The sequence below is a fragment of the Rhipicephalus microplus genome, chromosome 6 (assembly GCF_043290135.1).
Source record: "Rhipicephalus microplus isolate Deutch F79 chromosome 6, USDA_Rmic, whole genome shotgun sequence".
In the NCBI taxonomy this organism is placed as follows: Eukaryota; Metazoa; Arthropoda; class Arachnida; order Ixodida; family Ixodidae; genus Rhipicephalus; species Rhipicephalus microplus.
In genome coordinates, this window is record NC_134705.1 from 159,699,612 (window position 1) to 159,723,705 (window position 24,094).

Below are 24,094 nucleotides of genomic sequence, written 5' to 3' on the forward strand. Positions count from 1 at the left end.
CAGCTCGAACATGATACGTTGCAGTCGACCATAGTTACGATGCATTTCTTGAATTGTGCGTGAAATTCGGTTGATTTCTTTAAAAAGACTGTTTCAGAGAGAGGCACGTTAAAAGGTGACGAACCATTTCTAACTATGCAAACGTAATGCGGACCCATAACGAATGATGTCGCACAGCAAATGTATTGAAGCACCTCCTAACTGCTGTCATCCTGCAGAACTCTAGATTTTTTTTTTCTCTTTTTAATACTTCTCTATCGGCATGCAGCATATACGCCTAAACACCATAACGTTTCTTAACTACCAAAATCTGCGTGACCTAGTCAACCCATATATCAGACGTCAAACCATCATACGTTGTAAAAACATGAATAATTGTTCAAGCGACACTTTTATTTATTTTTTTCATATTGTCTTTTCGCGAACAAGAAGCTGGCAGTTCCCGTCCTGGTTTCGTTCAGTTAGACTGACTTTGAACCCCGGCGCATCTGGTTAGTGTCGACCAAGCTGTCGACTGTTAGTCAAGGCTACGGAATCCCGAGAGTTATACTTTCGCGTTAATTTTACACTTCCGGGTAAGTGCGTAACAAAACTCAAACCATCGAGGTCAGTGCCGACGTCTGTTAACCATCAACCACACTCACTGTGTTTACGTTCGCGGTGTAGTAGTTCTAACGTCCGAGTTCCTTCGCACATCACTCGCGGGCATGCACAGCGGCATATTTCCGGTACAAACGCAACAGTAAAATAAGCAATAATCACAAAACACACGACGTTCTGTTCACTTCGGTTTATACAAAGGCTTCGAGTAGAAATGAAACATGCACTTGCGCCGTTGTAACAACACGTTCCACTCCATCATACATGACGATGTGTTAAGCGTTAACTCTATTTCCGAAGTCTGACCTCCGGCGCCGAGGTATGTAGTTTAGATTCGGATCGACAACATGCGCGACGCAGAGTCGACGCAAAAAAGCGATTAGAATGAGGTGGCCGGCAGCATGATCTATTGCTCACACTTTCTTTTTGTTGTTTGTTTGGCTGCTTGTCTATTCCTTTTTCGTTCCCCCGCAAAGTAAATGACTTCTATTGAAAAACAAATGTGATTGTGTCCGTGTCTGAATCGCACTCACAATGATCACGGGCTATATGGCGCGCCATGCAATCCAAGATAGATGGCTGCGAGAGGATGATCAACCCCTGAACTCGCATAAGAAAAGATATATGAGGCACGGACATATACTTCCCGTGTCGCTTTCACCAAATGAACTGTTGATCGTCGAATGAATGTATGTCGGGCCAAAGTACTTTCCCAAACGATAGGAACTGCTAACTGTTCGCTACCTCATTTCTTGCCGCGAAGGGTGCTGGTGTCAGCTATAGTAGACCGTGCATCGACGACGCCTTCCGTAATCCTGTGCGTGCTACAGAAAACTGCGCGAGCTCGAATTCACGAAGAACTGAACGGCACTCCGAGACCATTTGTGCCGTGCCTGTCAGGCGGATTGGCAGCAGTAGTGGGCCACTATCGAGTAGCGCACCGTCGCTGCTGCACGGGACGGAATGTTTAACTCGGCGGTGGTCTGCAAACATATTACCCAATCGTCAGTACTTATATCTGTAAGCACCACGGAGTTGCTTCTTCAACGGTACACCAGGATATAAATTCCCACTAAGTAGCGCTGGTGCCACAGCCGTGATCAGACTCCAACAGTGCGCAATTCACTGCACTCGTATGTTGCAGGTTCCGTCAGCGCGATCAAAACAAGGATATTTAAACGAATACACGCGTAGCATATCGCAACGTCTAAATTGCGAAAATCTGCCGCACAACAACGTCGTTCGGACGGCACCAGTGAAGTGCAGGAAAAGTTAGCGTGGACTGTAGTCGTAACTGCGTATTTCATTGCTCTAACCATTTCGCTTCGCTGGTCGAGCGTGTTGGCGGCATGTGGCGCTCCGTAATACCCACTGCAATCGGGCTACATGCAATGCACCAGAAAAACTATGCTTCTATTTTGACTCTCGCTGAAGGATATTATACAACAAATACAATCGAACCGACTTATGGGCGTGAAAAAAAAATTAACGCACGAGGGGACGTGAAGTGCAACTCGCTGCTCGCAAGTTAGCAGCTGATCGTTCATCGTCGCTGTCACTCTCGGTGCGTCCAATGAAAAATCCTCGACGTCAAGACGGTTTCTTTGAACACCACTGCTGAAAGTAATCTGACTCAATCCTCTCCGTCGAAGGACTTCTATAACAGCAACAACGCGTCTCTCACCAGGCACAACAGCAACACGTATCTTGGCGCGGAGAACAATTCGCTCGGACACCCGGCAAGAAGCGAATCGCTTGCGGTGTGCTGCCATCTATCAACGAATCAACGAACGTAAAAATCAAACAGCGAAGCGCTGGCCAAGGTTTGGTAGGGGCAAATCACAAACCTCTGCCTTTGCGCGTACAATGACGATTTAGAGATTCATGCACTACAAAAGCAATGACGAATACTATACGCGTGCAACACAAGGTGAGTTTCAACTGCAAAGGTTAGACGATAACATTTAACTATTCAACGTGGCTGCAGAAAAATCTTGCAAAGCTAATATGTGTACTCAGCGGGCTATATTCGAACGCCCGAGTTGCCACGCATTTTCACAAAAACTTCGCTTCTCACAAAAACGATTCAGATTTGTCACACCACAGACGGTCCGGTATATTGAGATGTACAAAACATACAAAGCGGTTTGTGTTCAACGTACAGCGACAGCTGTTGTGAAATCACAACTCGGGTTACGCACGGCGCCGTAGTTGTCCGCCGCCGCCGCCGGTGTCCGTAACCACATCGCATTAAATTACAAAAAAAAAACCCTAGCACTAATGAAACAGTGGGGCTCGAACCCGGAACCGCTGGGTGCCAGCACAGTACTTTTACCACTGAGCCATGCCGGTTTTTTTTCTTTTTTTCTTTAATGCATGAAATAATCACCAGTAAAGTACGCACAACATGCTTCATCAGAAGTCAGGCAAACCCACTCAAGCGTCTTGTCACTTGTTGGCAAACTTGTCTCAGGCAGGCTTCATGTCGGGAAAGCAATCGCGTCAATACAACTTATAAAGCGTTTTAAAACAGCGACATGGCACAAGCAGTCGTCGCACAATGCGAACAGCGTAACGAGTGTCCGGGTCGTCTTCCAATGCTCCAACCCATTAGCTTGTTCTTGTTCACCTATTAGCTGTGGCACATACCAGACATAATTCCTAATCGTCGTCAGCCACTGCATGAACGATTGGCACAACATTTTTTGCAAGTGTTTAGTGGATACCACGCTTCTCAGAAAAAAAATACCAAATAATAACATAGCGAATGCCGGCCTACAGCCCCCCCTCCCCAATTTTATAATTATTGCCGTGGGTAACAAGCAAGTGTGCTTGCAGCTGTTACCCAATTAGCGGTTAGAGAAGGCTCTGAAAGACCACTCTTCTAGCTTTCGCTGTGACTGTTGTGTTTTTTTTTCTTTGCTAACGCGTTAACACTGAGGCTAACACAACCGAACAAGCTAGTGTCTGCCTAATGATCATCATCGAGAGGACGCTCCTGAATCCCGCTAGGTGGCGCGACAGTCCATGGACATTACGAATATTCTGCTCTGGTACACGAATCCGTAACTATAGGCGTCTGCCTAAACATCTAGATGTCGACTAACACTGCTATATAACGATGTCAAACATATTATTATTATTATTATTATTATTATTATTATTATTATTATTATTATTATTATTATTATTATTATTATTATTATTATTCATACAAAAGCAAAAGTAATAGCATGCCTTAGAGACATTTGTCAGTACAGAAAAACAAAAACTTCATGTCCTACGTCCACAGATATGTGGTCAAAACTTGAAAAAAATGGGCTAGTCGTTTGTATTCCATAGACGCAGAGGCGAATTCTTTCATATGTAGTCGAATCGTCTCGATCAGATAACGAAGTGCGCGCCTTCGGTACAAGAACGTTAGTGGGGCGATGTTTACTCACCCAGCTTCCAAAATCAGGGTTCAGTACTTCTTTAATGAAGTGTTTCTTATCTGCGCCCACATTTTATTGAAGGGCTGCTCGACGACACTACCGTCAGGATTGCGCAAGCGTCTCAACGCACTCGATCACTTGCCCGGGGGAAATTCTTGTGCGAACCATTTAGCGTTGCAGGAGCACGAGAAAGAATGACGTCAACTGAGGGACCCACCGAAATGGGGCACCTTGCTGAGCGATGGCAAGCCGCCCTTTTCAGCGAGGCCCTCGAAGACCAGGTGTGGGCCGTCCAGCGGGCCAGGGCCGTAACCGAGGACCTCAAAAGATGTTCCTCGAACGACGTGTTCCTGGCAGCCTAGCCCCGGGCACAGCAACAACCGTTGGGCAAATAAAGTTTATTCAACTCAACAAGTGAGTGCCCTTACTTGCCGACGTAAACGTGTCACACGGAAGAGGTGAGACGGTGGCCACCTCTCTTGCACCGAAGGGGGGGAGGAGGACCTTACGTCATAATATTGCTCATGAAATGCGGAGCATTTGTTAGTGGCATAATGTCGCACTCCGGCGTCGGTGGTGGCGCCGTCCACACCCCCACTGAGCACGGTCGCGTCTCATGCCGGCCCAGGAAGACATCCGCAGAACTGTCGCTCCCCTCCCCTTCTCTCGCCTCGCAAGGCCCATGGCGGAAGCGTCTGCCAGTAAAAAAAAATCACTGCATATTCACGGAGTGAATAGTGATGAGTGCGGTGAAGCGTCTGTCCATCCGTCCGTCCATGTGTCTATCTGTACGTGCGCCCGGACACACGGACAGAGCCACGGACGAACGAACGAACTGACGGATGCATAGACGGACGGACGGAAGCACGCACGGACGGACTCGTGGACGGACAGACTAACAGAAGCACGGACAGACTTCAGCACAGGCGGACGGACGGACATAAGCACGGATTCACGCACGGGCGGACGGAAGTACGAATGGACGGACGGACGGACACACAGACGGATGGGCGGGCCTGAAGATTGGCCAAACACGTGTACGTATTTTCGGCTTATGTCCTCTTGTTCTTAATCATGGCTGCTCGATAAAAAGCATAATCAATAGGGAGAAGCGTGGGGCGAAGCGTCCGTCAGTTCGTCCGCACTTCCGTCCATCTCTTCGTTCTTGCTTCCGTCCGTCCATGCGACCGTCCGTGCGTCCATCTATGCGCTCGTGTGTACGTCTATCTGTGCGTCCGTGCGCCCGTCCATGCGTCCATTTGTCCGTCCGTCCGTCCATGCGTCCATCCGTACGTCCACGCGTTCGTTTGTGTGACCATCCATCCATCCGTCCATGCGTCCGTCCGCGCATCTGTCTGTCTGTCCATCCGTCCATCTACTTAACACTTCAAGTACCGCCATCTGGCATCTTTTCATCATATATTCGTCATATAGCACCGCCATCCAGCGAACATTGCAAAAACTAAACGAGAGGTGGCTACTCACTACTATATACGACGACTACTACATACATCGCAGACGCATGACCCACGGCACAAGGAGTTTCGCCCCTAAAAGATATGTCAACCATTCGTGCCCAGAAAACAGCGGGAGCTGCATATATATTCGGCGACAACTTTTCTTGGCACTGAAGGGAAAGCTGTGGAGGCGCAGCTTCTGCACTTTTAGCACTACGCGAAGTATAGTCCGTTTTGGCGCGCGTCTCGTAACGCTGTGAAAAGTGACGGGGGCGCACCATCAGCGTTTCATGTAGACACAGACGCCGCTTAGCGTTTTTCTTACGCGTTAAAAAACGCGAAGTCACAACGAATGAACTAAAAGATTACAGGTGTTAGCTGCGTCTTGTCTCAGATAGCTCATCGTAGAAAATAAAGAAGGAAAATTCATATTTCACGTTAAAAATACGGGCGATACTTTGGAACTACCTTCACTGGCGGTAGGATGCAAGCGAATTTGGCTGCATAGCTTTCTTTTCAATGCCAAGAAAAGTCGTCGCCGAGTAAAGTGCCACTGTGGCGCCACATCACGGGTCGCACCAAAGTGATTTAAAGAACGCACGGGTGTCTGTCTTGCGTGCACCCAAATCTGAGCACACGGGCCTACATTTCTGCCTCGATCAGAAATGCAGCCGCTGCAGCAGGGATTCGATCCCCTGACCTTGCGGGTCAGCAGCCGGGTACCTTAGCCACTAGACCACCACGGCGGGGTCACTGCGAGCAAAACGTTCACGCTCATGCACGTGTGTTTCAGCGTGACGGCACACTCGGCGCGTGGCTTGCCCAAATGTGTAAGCGAACATTCAACCTACTTTTCGCACGGAAGTCACGAACGATACAGTGTAACATAAAAGGTACATGCAGCGGGCAAACCCACTTTCAATGCAGTAATAAAAGAGCAAATAGAATAGTATTAAGTCATGAAATATTGACAAAATCAGCCGATCTGCCCTTTGCTATTTAGTAGGGTGCGCGGAGAAAAATCTTGAGTAGCGAGCAATGCTGAGTGTAATCGCAACAAAGCAATTCAGGAGCTCTTTTCTTTTCTTCTTAGAAACATGTCCATTTGTGCAATATTGTTCTTGAGCGCGAGAGCAAATTATCCTCGCAGGTGAATGCAAAATATTACGCTACACTGTGAATGACCTCCCCTTGTTTGCTCATATAACCTTACTGTTTATTTAAGTTTAATCATCTCGATGTCATGAATGTTTTGTCTTTGTTGTACAATTTTTGCATTGCACGTCACTGCATACGCTATAAGTTCTTTCGCTGTATATAACAGCTTGCATTGTACATATGCATTGATCACCATTGTCCATTTTTATGTGTGCACACAGGCTGTTTGAGATATATCCGGAAATAAAATTACTTAAACGGCCACGTAAACACGCGTTTAATTTAGGCTTTTACTTTTCTTTCGCGACATCTCGCTTCAGTGGAGTTCGAATTATTTGTAACCACGCTCTTCTGCGCAGTCAGCATGTACTATGACGGGAGCGGAAGGGCGTTGGCTTTTGACTGCGTACTATCATCCTTCAAGCTGCGTGTTTTGTGTGTTTAGGGCCAGCTCAAGCAGCGATGTCGAACAATTTTTTTCCGTGACCTGGACGTGTAATTTCTAGATGGTCGTCATGTCATACTCACTGGAGATTTTAATTGTGTATTAGGCACGCGAGCTGACGTGCAAGGAAGGTCCAGGATGGGGTCGCTCTGATGGGAACGCGCGAGAGCTGCGTCGCCTAGTGCAACATTTCTCTTTGATAGATAGGTACAGACTAGTGCATGGACCACAGTATGCCTGGACTTGGTGGCATAGCACGTCGTCTAGTCGTTTGGATAGTTTCTATGTGCCGAGTGCACTGGCTTCTTACGAATGTAGTAACATTACCATTATCCCCAGTTTATATATCGGACCACCGACCAGTGAAGCTCAAGGCTTACTTTCTCTTTTCATCATCAGTGAGACCTTGGCGTCTTGGTATCCGCATTCTGTACGACGCGCGTTCACGCTCCAGTTTATCTAGAATCTTGCGCGCCTCTCTTTTGGGATCCGGTCTGGAGGTGAGGGACGCACTCAAGACACAGTGTCGTTTCCACTGCTCAGTAGCAGGGCATGCGCTTAGACGCCGTACGTCCGAAGAACTTGCGGACACTGCCACAAAGCTGCGAATTGCTCTTCGGCCTGATCGGCTAACTTCCTTGATGCGCGCATGTGAGCGAGAGTTACGGGGTCGTTTTCAACGCCTTATTGCAGCGTCGTCATTGACGGCGGCTGCTTGGCGCTGCAGATGTAATCCATGTCATAACCCTGAGGTTCTGCGCTTTGGGAAAGGCTCACTTCTCAAACAGTCGAGTCCACTAGGAACTCAGGCCGTCAGATCCTTACCAACTGCATTGCCGCAGGCACGTGATAATTCAGTTTTCCTAGTTCACTTTGCCAACATGGCTCGTACGACAATGTCATCACATCGCTGTACCACCTAGACAGCCACAATGTCTGTATGCTCCCTCAAATTTCCTCAGAAGTAGCTGAACAACTTTGCACAAGCCCGTCAGCTGACGAAGTGAAAGAGGCACTGTCTCCCATGAAGCGTGGCTCGGCCCCCGGGCCGGACGGGTTGCCTGTTGAGTTTTATTTAACGTTTTGGGACAACATTGGTGCTCTTTTCGCCTGTGTTATTTCCCGCTGTTTCGAGAACTTTGATTTCCTTGACAGCTTTCGCAATGGTCGAATTGTTGTAATGCCTAAACATGACCCATCGTCGGTTCGCCCAGAAGACGGTGGAGACCAATAACGCTCCTCAACGTTGATTATAAAACTTTCACAGCAGTTATCACTCGGCGTTTGAGAAGCCTGATGCCCTCCTTAATAGGTCATCATCAGGCGTGCTCTACTCCTGGAAGAGAAATGCACAGTCTCTCCTTTGTTACGTGTGATATATGATTGCGTGCACGTTATAGCAAGATCAGCTCAGGGACTCTTGGTTTCACTTCACCAAGAGAAGGCATTCGATCGCCTCGAACATAGCTTTATATTTAGCGTAATGGTAGCATTTGGCTTCTCCCAAAACTTCATTGAGCTTCTCAGAAACACAAGCCGAAATATACGCAGCACGTTGTTTCTTGATGATTTAGAGAGTGCTAAATTTCCTGTTAGCCGTGGTGTTCGCCAGGGTTGTCCTTCATCCCCTGTACTTTTTGTACTCAGCCTCAAACTATTCTTTCGTTCGCTAATCGCTGATCCATATGTTCGAGGCCTTCCTCTTTTAGGTAGTGGTACCCTGACGGTGGCAACATTTGCTGATGACACCACGTTGTATTTGAAGATTGAGGAAAGTTTATCCCGTGGCCTACAACTTTTTGCGTAGTATGGCACGATTTCAGGTCCTGCATTAAATTTTTCAAAATGTCGATGTTTATTCATATGTTATTGCCTAGATGCCTGCTCAAGTCCCTTTTTCGGTCTCCAAAAAAGTGACTCCATTCGCATTCTAGTGCTTCATCATACTTGCTACGACATATCAGCCTCCTTGTGGGTGATCAGTAGGCGAAGTTGTAAAACAACACGTCCGGGAAGCACAAGAGTATAATTTACCCATGCTCGAAAGAAGGTATTTAGCTCAAACTATGTTTTGCGGCCGTGCATGGTACATATCTCATGTCGTACAGCCCCCATTACGAATCACTAGGTCGTTGCAATCCTCATTGTTCTGGCTCATTTTTCTGGTCAGGTGGAACAGAGCTGCTTTGCCTACAAGCATTTGGAGAACCGAGAAACTGCGGTGCATTCGCACTCACAACTGTGTCTGTTCGCTACCAGCTGCTCCGATTCCTACTTCGGTTGTTGCACGGTGATCAGTGTCCCGCACGTGATCTTATATGCTATTTCTTAGGCACCAAGATTCGCTATTTACTACCAGATGCACGGCTTAATTTCGCACCGCAAACACTTTACGTGCCTGCATTTTACTCGATGGCAATCGCATTTTATCGACACGTGCAGCAGGTTTGTCCTGATGTGGACCTTCTCGAAAGCCGCATTGTAGACACAACGGTGGCTAATCTGCTTCATCTGGTTCCCCCAGCCCGTCTAGCACGATCTAGACATGTCTTGTGGCGCGCGATAACGGCATCGTTTTTGCCTGGTCACCTCGGTGACTTTATGTGGCGTCTTGGATGGAGAGTACTCTCAACACGGGACAGAAAGGAGAAGTGGGGCATGGTCCCATCTTCCATTTGTCCTAACTGCCCGTTACAGGAGTCTAACTAGCATATGCTGCAGCAACGTGTCACTGTAAAGGTGTTTTGGAAGGCCGCTAACACTGGTTTTCGTGGCCTAGGTGTTAATCGCTTTGTCACATCTGGTCGCTGCTCGCGTAGTCGCTTTGCACGCATTCTTATAGCTGCAGGAGCTTCTTGTTTGTGGCGTAATAGGTGCAAGGCTGTTCCGCCAGGTCATCGTCGTGCTCTCTTTCCGATTCTGCAACGCTTGTGCTCTGAACTTCTATCGTTTCTGTCGGAGAAATTGTTCTTCCTTGGGGAGGAAGAACTTCTACGACAATGGTCATGCCGCTTTATGTCCGTAGTTGAAAGGCGCGTGCGATTAGTCTTCCATCTGGCCTGGTTCCTATAACCAGGTCACCTGTCAGTGTCTGATTAGTGCATGTAATCTGTATGTGTTTACTATTTCTTGTGTGTGCCTCGTATGGTTCTGAGTTCATGTGCATATGCACTTCATTCTAACGCTGTAACTTATGTAAATTGCACGAATCTTGATACCTGTTGTATATATTTGCTAACATCTTCACCATGTCTTGCAAATTCTGTACATATATCATCATGTACAATGTCCATATTGTGATTAGTGTATATATGTAGTGTAAGTAGTTATTAGTAACATGTGTTAAGGACACCCTGTACGGACTTGGACACTTTTGCTTAAATATGTCATGTATGTTGTGCTTTGTCATTTGTTTGTTATTTTGCTTGTTGTATAGACGCTCGTTCCATAGGTTTGTTGCGTCCTACGATATAATAAACTTTTTTCTAAACACACAACGAAACTCCTACCCTCAAGTGTGAGGTCCACAGTACGGCTTCATGCTCCCCCATAGCAGTGTAACAAGTACTCGAAATAATTAAGCACTTTTCATACACCCTCGGGGTGTCTTCGGCTTAACGCTGTGAACTCGTTCACGGCGTGATTTTTGTTAACGCGGCCTCATGGCATGTGAGGCCCATAGTGGAGCACCAAGCACTCTGAATCGTTAACTTCTTATTAACACACAAAGATAGAAGGCATGCCGTTTGATTTGCTGTCATTTTTCTTAAATCGGGCCCCGCCGCAGTGGTCTAATGGCTAAGGTACTCGGCTGCTGACCCGCAGGTCGCGGAGTCTAATCCCAGCTGCGACGACTGCATTTTCGATGGAGGCGCAAATGTTGTAGGGCCAGTGTGCTCAGATTTGGGTGCACGTTGAAGAACCCCAGGTGGTCGAAATTTCCGGAGCCCACCACTACGGCGTCTCTCATAATCATATGGTGGTTTCGGGACGTTAAACCCCACAGATCAGTGAATGAATCTTAAATCGGGTCAGCTCACTGCTATCCCGTAGTTGAGTACAAAGCACTTCACGTCGTTAAACACTTTTTTACTAAACACATGGTCATGTCAGTTGTTCGCTTTCTTGGTACGGCTTCCTGCTCTCTCATAGTAAAGTACCGCGTACTCTAAATCGTTAACCATTTTCTTGAAAACTCACAGGGCAGTTTGGTGCCCTCCGATCTAAACGTGGAGTTTCCTATATACACTAGAGGGGAATCTGGCGATAGTGTCCATGGGAGCTGCGTCGCACCGGCGCTTAAAGCGAGCATGGGAACGATGGGTATAGTGTACTAAATCTGTCTGATCTTCGTACTTCCGGCACCGCATTGCTTCGCGTGGCTTGTAGCTGCTTTGTCACGAGACGACAATCAGCAAATGTTCATCAGTTGCACTTTGCCACCTTAAGTCACAAAAGCGTTCGAAGCCCGCAAGCACGAAAACTAGGCAAATTATTGTACTAATGTGTGTGTGGGGCGGGAGGGGGATGATATGAATAAACCTTCAGTTGACAGGCGCGTTTGTCCTTGTCTGCACTTATCGTCCCTGTTTCCTACCGTGCAGTATATATGCATCAATCACGAATCACCAACTGGTCCAATAGACCACTTTGGTTCTGTACTATCCATGGATCGCTCCCGTGGTTGCTGAACGATTGCAGTGCCAGAGTCTTTCCTAATTAGTTTTAGGGAACTCTATGCTCTTGAAGACCCATCCTCTACAGTTTGTTTGTATTTTAGAATAAACAAGCGTCGTCTATAGCCGTTGCTGACCTTTCCATAGAGAATTAGCATAGATGCCCGTATAAATATCATTGCTAAGTTTCAATATATTAACTAGGGATAAGAGGTTTGCACGAGCTCCGGGTAGGCCAACGTTTTCTCATGTGGGGCTGGGCCAGCTGAAAAGCAGAAACCAAGCCAACGATGTACACATGTTACAGAATTGTTTTCCAGCTCGTAGCAACCAAGCACACACGTCACAAGACGAGCTTTGCGACTATCTATCTATAAGATCCCCTCCCGTTCTGCACCCGAGGCACCAACCTTCCGGAGGAACAAGGCGTCTAAGCATCCCAGCCTTACTGTGCTTGCCAACTTCCCAATGAATGAACTGAATGCGACATTGCTGAACGATATTGCCACATCGCTTCCTCAAGTTTTGGTATAGCCCCGTTACGCTTTATCCCCCGTATTCAAGAACGTTCCTTCACTCAACGCTTCACCTTCACTCGAGAAAGCCGACGGCAGCGCCACCTCTAGGCAGGGCAAGCCACTGCCTATCAGCGGTAATCTGCTGCGGTTCTTGAGTAGCCCAGTGTCATTTTCAGCCGAGCAGCGGCGCAGTGCTCAGCTCTGTCAAGTGAAGGGTGCAAGTCGAGTCGAGGAGCGATTGGGAATACGAGCGTAAGTAATGTTCAGCGCTAAGCGCGGCTGCAGTTTTCGAGAAGCGTCGGGACTGTAGCAGAACATTTTGTCAAGATTACGCGCGCAACGCGAACATTACAGGTTATTCTGGAACTTATGTGGGCACCAGCGATAACGCTGAAATATTGCACGGTACATGTATAAATGCCGACGCCCTTCGCCGCTTGTCAGTTAATCTACAGACGACGCTCAGTTCACCGCTCTCGGAGCCAGTGTGTATCACTGTAAACTGTTGATTGATTTGTGGGGTTTAACGTCCCAAAACCACTATTTGATTATGAGAGACGCCGTAGTGGAGGGCTCTGGAAATTTCGACCATCTGGGGTTCTTTAACGTGCACCCAAATCTGAGCACACGGGCCTACAACATTTCCGCCTCCATCGGAAATGCAGCCGCCGCAGCAGGCATTCAATCCCGCAACCTGTGGATCAGCAGCCGAGTACCTTAGCCACTAGACCACCGCGGCGTAACCACCACTAGACCACCGGGCTCGCCGTAAACTGACTTTTTCGTTTATCGGCCACAAGTTCAGCCGAATAAACAGTTTTACCTTCGAACTATACAGTCGGTTCCCTTCGTCGACGTCACGACCCCGTGACAATATTCACGTAATTTTCTCGCTTATTGCAATAAACAACGCTTTCTTCAGCTAAGCTGGGGGGGGGGGGGGGGCGGCGATAGTATCAAGCGTTCTTGCCATACGGTCGCTGGGCCCTGAAACATCACCACACAGAAACTCAATTTGAGAACTTCAGGCGTTCTGGAGAATAGTATCGATAATTCCCTCAAAACCTGATGCCAAATCACCATCGCATATGCCTCGCAAATGAGATATGGGAAAGGCATTCTTCCAAATCGCTACGTCAGGCGGCACCTTGTTGCAACTCCTTTCCCCAACCCTGTTCCAATTTGTTTTTTTCACTAACCGGGCCATTGCCGGACTAAATTTCAGTCTCTTGTAATTTTTTGTGTGTTTACACATGTCGTTTTCTTTTCGTGACTATTCCAGTTGAATCTGTACGTACAGTGTATTTGGTATTGGTATCTGTGCTACTACAACCTGCGCGTCGAGCTGTTGTAGGAGCAGAAGCCTTCGTCAGGCCACCTGGCATTTAGGTTTTGCTTCCTTTCTGTTGCAAACATAAGAAAACTCAATTCAGTTCAGTTCAGCGCAGTTCTATTCAGCGTTAATTGGGAGAGTGCAAAGGGGCATAGATCCACTCCGCTTAGCTGCACTGCCTCTCGCGCAATGCGCCCGCGCGGCACCAGCGGCCGGTCCGAGAGTTTTTCATAGCGGCGGCCGCACAGAGGGGGGCGCCGCGCAGCGGAGAAATATGGAGACAGCCGGAACGCCTCGATTCGGCACGCCGGAGAGCGCTGCCGATGCTTCTAATATTGTGTGTTGTGCTGCTTTATTTTCGTCGGTCATCCACAGGTGGGCTGTATGAATTGTGCTCTTCGTGAAGGTACAGTAAAGAGAGAGAGAGAGAGAGAGAGAGGGAGATAAAACGAGAGCGGAAACGAAGAGAATGGCTTGCGCAACCACACGCAACGCCCCCTATGCTCCTGTAAAGCCAGAAAGAGCTGCTGTCCCGGAGGACTGAAATATATGAATAAATAGAGGGTGTCAGACGCACGACACTTTCTTGCAAGCAGCGCTGTGTCATACGTAAAAAGCTTGCGCAAGTATAGGGCCCCACCGAGTGTGTGCGCATTTGACGTTGGTTACCGGAAGGTTGTCGGTTCGGTTCCTACCGGTGGCAATGTTATTGAAAATGCATAATTACAATACAACAAATAATGATCCCGATAATTTCCTTAGCTGTCTGTTTAGCATAAGTTTATTTCATCATAGTACATAAGCACTTGGAAACCGTGTCTATGTCACAAGGACATTAACTAATACACACAAACGACTAAGCACTGTGTACATGGAACGGTGTTACAGAAATGTCCAAGTCCACAGGACGTCCTGACAGATGCTATTATGGACTAAAACACACACTAACCACAATACGCACAATTTACATGACTTCATTATCTGCTGGCTTGATTAGGTTGTCTGAAACGACCAAACGAGCTCTTCTGTCGTACCTGTTAATTCTGAAGCGCAGAAACAACCATAACAAGTTTCTTGTTACCGTTACCGTTGTTGCGGGCAAGTAGCGTCGTTGTTTTTTTTTTTTTCGTTACTGCGTGTAAGAAGGGACCGCAAAAGGCACCGCAAAACTGCTTATTGCTAATGACCGAAAATTAAAAAGACAGATGTCGGAGGCGCGCAGCAATATACATACGTTAAGGGAAAACAAAAGACGGAATACAAAGTGTGGAGGATGTACGCACAGCTTTTACAAGCCAGCGTCCAACTTCCATTCACTCGGAGTAATTTCTCTCTTATTTATCTACGAATCTCGCTTTGAAGACTGAACGCCATGCAAGCGAGGTGCATTCTGGGCTAGTTTATACACTACAAAAACGCTGCCTTTGTGGATGTAGGGCTGAAAATCGGCAATTCTTCTAAAGGAGAATGGCTCGCGTATATTGTAGGATATCATAAATGGCATTATTCTGTACAGAGAGGTTGCTTAATTGAACGAATCCCTAAGCATGCTTTAGCGTTCACAGGTGAAGCCACCAGATTCTTTCTTCTCCCGATGGTGGCATCGCCATAAACAGCATTACACGTTACCTTGCATTGGTTGCGTCTCACAAAGAGTCCTGCTAACCATTTCCCACTTTCGTCAGGTAAAGGGAGGTGGCGCAGGACAACGTCTGCGAAAAAAAAAAAACTCACAAGGCCCCTTACATTTGGCGTGCGTAGGCTTCTCCATCAACGGAGTGGGGGATTCAACCTTTGTTTCTCGCCGCCCAATGTCAGGGACGCGGCTGCCCGAGACGCCATGACACCATCACACCATGCAGATCACTTAGCAAGGGAAGTAATCGAGGCCCCTTCGTACTCGAAGGAAAGACGATAAGTGTGTCAGCCTCCCGTGTATTTCACTCGGTGACGTGGAATTTATGTACAGACGGGTCCACTGTTAAAGGGAACCCTTGTGTGCGGGGCACGTCCGGATTTCACCCTCTCGCAAAGCCCTAGTGGCTCAGATTTGCATAAGACGGCTGGTTGTTTGGAAGTTCGGACTTCTTTTAAGCCACTTGTGTCGAGCACGAACAATGGTTCCTCAATTGCTTGCAGTTTGAGGGCCGGCCATATAAAAGGGGCGCACAACAAGTGTTCCCTTCAACAGTGGACCGTACTGTACATAAACATGCAGCACTTTCCAAATGCGGTAATCGAGTTTATCTATATTGCCTTGCCTGAGGCCTTTTGTTGTGTTGTGCATCGTCTATGTACGGATGTGTTTTTTCCCCAATAAACCTTAGTTTCGAGTCAGCGCCCGTTCTGCGCTCCTTTTTCTCCGTCCTCGTCTCATGCGCACTGCTTCACCCAAAGATAAGCTGAAGTATGAGGCAGGCTTTTCGCCTCTGGCCCCCCTCAGGTGATCTAGGGCAATGGTCGCCCCTCCTGCCCCCTCTGGTGCACACGTCTACGGACCCTTACGCATTGGCTTTAGCCAAAGCGAGGGTAAAAGCTGCCTCATTATTCTTCTACTTCTCAGTTGATGCAGTGATACCCTCCCCCCCTTCCGCTCCCTAAAGCTTTCTGCCATCACCTGGTTCTTCCACGACTTCGCGATGGGTCCATCTCTGAGCGAGCGACGATTTCATGCGATTTCGTCATAACGTGACGTCCTGTTACGTGGCGAATTTCGGTGGTTCGTGACGTCACGACGATGCGCTGTGGTTACGTAGCCATGTAATGATGACATTTTGCATCACTCGTGTCGACGGCAAATTTTCGCTCTTGGTGAGGAAGCGTCTGAAGCGTACGTCTTAATTAAACCTGACGGTCGTTCTTATATTCAAGCACTTACACTCGTTCGAACGCATCTAGTGCTCCCACTAAGTGGACGAGGCCACACGCGCAACCAAGGCTCGCAGCGGGATCCGAGCAAAGAAGCGCAACAATCGCTGACCGTGAGCGGGGGGGGCAGGCAAAAAGCGGCAGCGGCCGAGGCGGCTTCTGCGGGAGGTAGAGACCTCCCACGATAAACAACCACCGCCAGAGTAGAGAAGAAAAAAAATAGAAAAACAGACAAAACTGGCGAGAAGTGAGAGAACGAAAGAAAGGAAAAGAAGGAGGAAAATATACAGGTAAAAAAAGGGTAGGGAAAAGGGAGTAGTGCAACGGGAGGAAAAGTGGAAAGTTTGTTGTACAGTTGAGAGCACGGAAAGAATGCACGCCGGGCGTGGAATGCGGCTCTCGTAAGGGAAAGAAGAAAAAGTGTAGGAAAACGGACGAAGAAGCCCCTGTGTGGTGTAGTGTAGTCAGTGCCTTCAAAAGGAGTGGGAAAAATAAAGAAGAGACCGAAGGTGAACCACCGTGACTGTCCCTTTCGTGGAGGACACTTCAAAGAGCAGGGCACACGTAGAAGGGGAGGACGGTGGGAAGGGTAAAGGCAGAACAGAAAGCGATGAGCGGCCCAGTTGTGAATGCCGATATGAAAGACGGCGGCGCCTCAAGCTGCAGTGGTCGAGTAGTGTTGCTGCCTTTCGTGACGACAAACCGGGAGATGAAAAGGGAAAGGGGAGAGGGAGGGTGGACAACAAAGGGAAGAGCCCCACTGAACTGGGTCATTCGGGAACGAACTATGGCTGCACTTTGAGGACACATTGCGCGGCTCAGAAACGGTCAATTGTCTCTCGAACGTTTTCTGTTTCGCATGTATGCGTACTAAATTGACAGTTTTCGTCTTTCATTATTCGAAGGTAGTGCAAGCATTGCTTTGCCTCATCTTCCTTTATTGTTTCATGTATCTCTCGTAGCCACGCCCCTTCATCTGGATCCTGCCCTCCGTCATGTGTTTTTTTTTATTATTTCTGAAATGGGTAGCTTGATTTTATTCTTTTATGTTCTCATTTAGTTTCTTTCTTCTTGTTTTTTTTTCTTTTCGGGCGTGCGGCGGCGTGTTTTTTGACGTCATACTCACGGAAGTCGGACCACTCTTCTGGCCAGAAATGCGAAAGACAAGAGCGAGCTTCAGCAACCGCAGTATAGGTCTCTCGGGGAGTCGGTCGCTACAAAACGATATTCACGTCCAAAACCTCGCCGACGACTCTACGCTGAGAACGTACAACAGATGTGCCGATTCTTGCGCTATGTGTGACCGTATGAGCTGCAGAAGACCTTGCGTGGGGGTTACTTGGAACACACTCTACGCAAAGGCAGCGCTGCGAAGTTGAGAACAGCACTGTGTGTAGTAAAAAATTTCGCCGTGTTCTCAACTTCGCAGCGATGTCTTTATCTACAGTATTAGCTTCATTCGAATTTAGACACAATTAATGAAGTCAATAGACCATTATGCCAAGGGATGTATGGGGGACTTGTATTTAAGGGTAGTGTATCATGATTTTGACTTAAATAAAAACATAATTAAACTGGACGAAAAATAAGGCTTTACATCGATGGCATTTCACTGACAGAACAGGCGATTTTTAGCCCACCCCAATTCTTTCCGATGCATAATTCTATTGTACCTTTCATTATTCCCCAGGGACAGTTTAATCGGTCGAAACTGTTGTTATATTGCCGTTGAATGGCACACATTCATTGTAATGATTGTCCTGCGGGTTAGAGTAACCCGGGCTCAGGCCGCCCACGTCAGGAAGCCAGGGTTTTTCCCGGCTGCCGTTTCGCGGGCCAGCCTAACTGTCCAGAGTTGGCAGCCGAGTTCGGAGCAGCGCAAAGCGTCTTCCCACATCCCCGGGACAGAATCGGGACTAATTGATGTAGCTGGGGGAGGGGGTGGGGGGTACCCCCGAATTTTTTTATTTTTTTTTTTTGCGTATGTATACACGCACACATAAAAACGCACATACAAACATACATTAAGTGCACGGTGGAAACCCCCTTCCCCCGAAAAAAATCTTTGACTGAGCACCTGGACTTCAATAGAGTTGGCTGTTGGACGAGTTCGCGTTTTGACATGGAAACCATTTGTGAGCGCGCAAGAAAAACACGACGGAAGGCACAGACGAGAGTACGCCTGTTCTCGTCTGTTCCTTCTCTTGTGTTGTGTTTTTGATGCGCGCTGACGATGGTTGCCACTGGATTTAGTGTATAGCTGTATCGCCTTCAGAGACTGTACAAGTCCCGGTGAGATACCTTCGGTGCGCATTCCATGATACAGGGGTGGTTTAGCATACGCGTACGTTTTGGAACCGTCTTCAAGTGACAATTTGCGCCAATCACCATACCCAACACCTTCAATTTTAACAATGCGCGGCCTTAATACTAAGCATTCGTTCAATGCAACCGAAGTGCACAAGCCTGCTTTACTAAAGCTACTTCAATCTACATGTCTACTTGGGAATGTAAACAGAATCATGGTGAGACCACGTATACCTTGAAGGCACAAAATAAACAGAAAAAAAATTACTGCAGATCCATTAAGTGAATGCTGATGGTGGAGCGGAGCTATAGGTCTCAAGATCTATAATGTCTACGCTGAAGTCCCCGACAAGCACTAACAACAGACAGATGGACGGGCAGAGTGAAGTCTATTTTAAATTAACATTCGTGCTATGAACGCTTTTTGTGCGCTCTATGTGCGCCTGTGTTTCCGTCCGACAGGAAGATAAACAGACAACGCCGTCAACTGGCATCGTGAAAGCCTATAAGGAGCATCGATCCTAAATACTGATCACTCAGTCCTCTGCTTCGGTACCTGCGTCCAGACTACGCTTTGTTCGACTTGCCGACCCTCCGCAGACAGAGAGGACATACATCTTCTTCGTTGGACAGCAGTGCGCCAGACTTTCTCTGAAAATTTCTCTCTTTTTTTCAGTTTTCCACTCGTTTCCTCTCCATTTGTCTACCTGACACCTCCAATTATTTCGTCTCTCTTTCTTTTTTTCCCTGATCCACAACTTCCCACCTATCTCTCCCTCTTCAACCCTCCGTCCTCAACGGCCGGTTCGCAATATATCTCCCTCCAAAAGTCTGCGCACCTCGAAACCTCCGTTCTCCGGTTTTTCTGGAAATTTCTTCGCACTAAACCTTACGAACATAGTGCAGTCAGAACAAGAACAAAAAGGGATGAAAAAATAAGTTGATAAAAACAAACAGAAACGCGAAGGAGACAGTGTTCTTAAAGTAGTCTGGGCTGCGGCCCATCAGTGATCATTATGATCACTAACATACATACCCGCTCACACAAACACACACACCACGTATGGGCTGAGAGTCCATTCTACTCTCACCTCCTTTCACTCTGGTCAAGGAAGTGGAGAGGGAGAAATGATCTCGTCGCACAGCTCACTTTTTTATATATCTTTTTTCAAAAGGGAGGGGAGGTCGAAGAAAACGAGGGAACTGGAAAGTGGCGTGGTGGTCCAGTCCGAGGGGCGGGGTCACAACGCACGTTCTTGTAGTTGACTACATTTCGCAACATAAGGCGCCCGCAGCTAAGCCCAGTGAGTTGGGAAAGGAGGGATTAGTTATGAACCGTAATCCCCCAACAAGGTACGTGCCGAGCCACTTGACCCTCGGACGCACGTGGTCTTCGGGTCTGGGGTAGGGGAGGTTTAGTCGCTCTCGAATGAACTATACTTTAGAGAAGCAAATCTATATTAAAAAAAACGAAAAAGTAAAGCAGCAGAGATGAAAACAAAGATAAGACTAGCTGACCACGAACTACTTCTAGAGCGGTCGAACAACTGACTCTCCACAACCGTTAATCTTCCCTTTCCCTTATCCCTCTCTCCTGGAGATTAAGGAATGATCGGTGGCCTTAAACTAGGCTTAGACGTAAAACCGAAGGTAAACGGACCATGAACAAACAAGACTGTTAAATAGAGAGACGAGGCGATGTGTACTTTTCGCTCCTCACGCTAAAGTAAACAAGAGCGGTGACCCAGTAATACTCCATCATTGCAGCGTCATCAGTGGGCCAGCGGAAAACAGAGATGTTGCGTTTACAACGCGTGAGCGAAGTGTATCTAGAGTGCGTGGCATGTATGACGTAATTAGATGTGCTTCGTACGAAAGACGGCAGAGAGAAAATCTGGCGCTGCAGTCGCTCACTGCCTGCGAGAGTGCTGGATGGACCGTCTTCTACAATACGCCGTACTAGACTTCCCCGATCAACCACAGTTCGGATTTCAAGGCGTTATTCATTGATCAATTATGTGCATTTCGCGTTAATTTGGCGCTCAGCGATGACTTGTCAGATCTGCTATTGTCGCGCGATTTTCCTGCGTGTAAAGGAGCAACCACGTTGGTCGAAATATCCCTGCATCGTTCTAAAACTGTTGTACACAGTCATTATTTTACTTTTGCTTTGAACGTTAATGCTGTACGTATATCATAACTCCTTTCTTTGTGCGATGTTGCCTAACTTAGAAGCCGTCAAAGCGATGAACTGCGAGTGTGTTACAGCATTTCTTTGAGACCTCCGCAGCTTCGTGAATGGCTCTAATGATCACAGTAACTGTTATACCGTGCTGTCAACAGCTGTGGTATAGTGTACAAGCGTTTTGTTCCCATCTCCTTCTTCCTTGCATTCTCTTTAGTTTTTGTGCCGAGGCCGCTGTGCCGGCTAGCAAAACCGCATGTTCTAGTAAACGGGTAAACCTCCTTGCCTGTCTTTTGTTTCATCTCTTCCTTTCTCCATCTTTGGCAAAGCGCTCTAATAAGCCTCTCCTCAAATATACCAGCTGTCCCATTACGAGCCAGTTCGGAGTTCGCACGCGACGGCGCATACCGGACGTTCCGGCGCAGTTGCAGACGAATTCGCGGAGAAAGTTATGTCGTCTGCGTGCGTAACATTCTATACCGGAGCGGCTGCCGTTTCGCACCGAACGCCACGCCACCCCCCCGAAAATGACTTCCGCACGCATCCACCCAAAAAAGAAAGCCTCGGCGATGTGCCGCCACCTTAAGTAAAAGAACAAATGACGCAGAGAACCGCCGCAGAGGGCGCGCCCTGCCATTGGTCGCATGCGATTGGTCGCGAAGGGAGAGGAGCAGACGACGTCTCTCTTCTGCGACGTCTGCTTTCCTCCCGCGCGTCGTCTGCTGACGCGACGGACCAAGACACCAACACTGAGAAAAATAAGCTATACAAATATGCAAGGTTCGGAGGCTTTACAACCCAAAGCTATAGCGAAAGGTCAAGTCGGCATGCAATGCTTTCATTTACTTTTACTTTTTCTCGGCAACAGTCGCTCCCCGGGAAGTCGCTCAGATGATGGTCACTTTAGTCGTCGTGGAAGACGATCTTTGAGATTGCGAAGCGCCTCGAAGGTCCACTCGCTTTACTTGCCTGCTCCCGTGACTGCGTTTTCTGGTACGGATCGTACCTGTGTGGTGACCGCCAAATATTTTTGGGCGTCTGTGTTAATGCGCGGCAAACGCTGGGACGTGCGCGCAGGAACCCCTGACTCACTGTTCCCTTGTTTACTTTCTTCCCGTTGTACCCTCGCTTTTTGTAGGGCTGTAAATCGGACAGATGCAGTTTCGTTCACCACCCCTGACAGCCCTTTGCACTTGTCTGTGTCGTCTTTTTTCATCCTTATTGACTACTCCTCTCTTCGAGATTCGGGAGTGAATGCTAACTATAGGAAGCTAAAGAGACCGCTAACAATGACATCACTAGCATTTGAGTTCATTCGTTTGTTTTTGTGGGCAATAGAGCTGACACACGAGAATATTTGATTGTTTTCAATACACCTACATCTACATAATGATGGTTCATCGTTGTTGCAAGTTTACTTGTCCTGAAGAAGAAACAAAGATATTGATATAGAGTGGTAAGGCAGCGTTTACGATTGTCACAATATTAATTACTATTACTTGAAATCAATCGTCGAATTCGAATGATTAATATATTAACTGCGAATTAATTGATTGTGCACGCGTACGGAGTACTGTGCTAGAACCTTGAAATAACGCTACATAAGTCAACAGTGTTGGTCTAGTCCGTTGGACCCAAACCACACGAATGTCTGACAAAGAAAAAAAAACTGAAAAAAATCTGCTCCCCTAAATAAGTGACGTCCCTCGCTATTCAGACTCGGGCGTCTGAATTACGCTTAAACGCAACACGACGCCAGCATGTATTCATGCACTGAAGGGATCACTTAACAAACCTAAAACGCGGCAACTCCGTAAAAAACGTAATAATAAATCACGACACTATATGAAGCTCGATCACTGCGTCACAAACGCATCACGCCAGCTTCGCAGCGATACAGGATCGTCGACGCTTCCAGACGGTGAATAAATTGACGAAGCAAACAAAATGCATTCACGCAGTCCGTGCATCCGCTGAACCGTATCGCGAATGCGTCGCAAACACCGAAAATCTGTGGTTTACATGTCGCCGTCGCAAGAAGATGCGCCGTGGAATAGCGCTCAGCCTAAATATGACATCACGAGCAGACAACGCCTTCACTGTACTCACAGTGTATGCATCGTCTAGAATGAAACTTTCTTCATTTATTTCAGTTTTTAAATCACGTAGGTAAAATATAGACATCAGCCGCACGCGCTAAAGCAAATGAGTCATCCATCTAAGGAACAGAGCTTCTGAAACGTAAACCGAGATTGTTTGAATACTTTTTTTTTTCAAATTAGTTGCGATTTTACAGGGATTGCTCGATATCGACTTTTCTTTCTCTTCTTTTTTTCTCGCACAGTTTTAAGATAGCCATGGCTTTTCCATTCACGCAGTAGACACGCACAGTACCGTCACGCTCAATATAACTTGCAATACGCTGGCTGCGGTAGAAGTGACCCGAAACTCCAACAATTACACCGACAAACGTTAAATTGGTTATGAAGGTACCACTTATTGAGAGAGCCTACTCGACCAATTTCTTTTCTATGTGCGTGTCACTTTGCAGCGTTGGCGCCAATAGGAATACAGACAGCGTGTTTTAACTCATATTGAGCGCGACTGTAGGTTTTATGTCAAGTGATGCGATAAATCGGTGCATAGAACGGAGTCGCCTTAGTTGCTCATCCACGCGCAAACTTTCAGGAATGCATCTCCCGCCTCCCATTACTCCATTACTCGGCGACTGCGCAATTGATGAAAAAACAAAACAAAAAAGACGAGTCTCGCAATGACTGAAGAAAAAAATATTTAAAAAATTGCGCGCGCGCAAGTCAGCGTTCAAAAGGAGCAACACGTTGAGGGCCGCAGTTGAAGACGCGGGTGAAATAAAAACATAACGGAACGTAAAGAGACGGGAGGCACAGCGCCACGAACAACACGCGACGATGAAAGCATGCGTGGTACGCACCTCATGAGACAGGTATCTCCTCTGACAACCGCGCGAGCAACAGGAGAGTCAAGCCGCCAGGCACATGGGACGTAATTCCGCGCCACCACCACCACCGAGCTTTTTCCGACGCCTCGCTCAGGCTACTGGTGCCGCTACGGCGTCGTTCCGTGCCGGTGCT

At 47.5% G+C, this 24,094-nt stretch overlaps 1 protein-coding gene across 1 annotated transcript in view; it reads right to left on the reverse strand.

The window, feature by feature from the left end:
• LOC119167246 (papilin) overlaps positions 1–24,094 on the reverse strand; it is a 213,790-nt gene extending 189,696 nt beyond the window's left edge. The window contains exon 1 of the mRNA XM_037418696.2: positions 23,935–24,094. Coding sequence (XP_037274593.2) covers positions 23,935–23,939 — 5 coding nt within the window. The 5' untranslated portion in view covers positions 23,940–24,094. The remainder of the gene's footprint in view (positions 1–23,934) is intronic.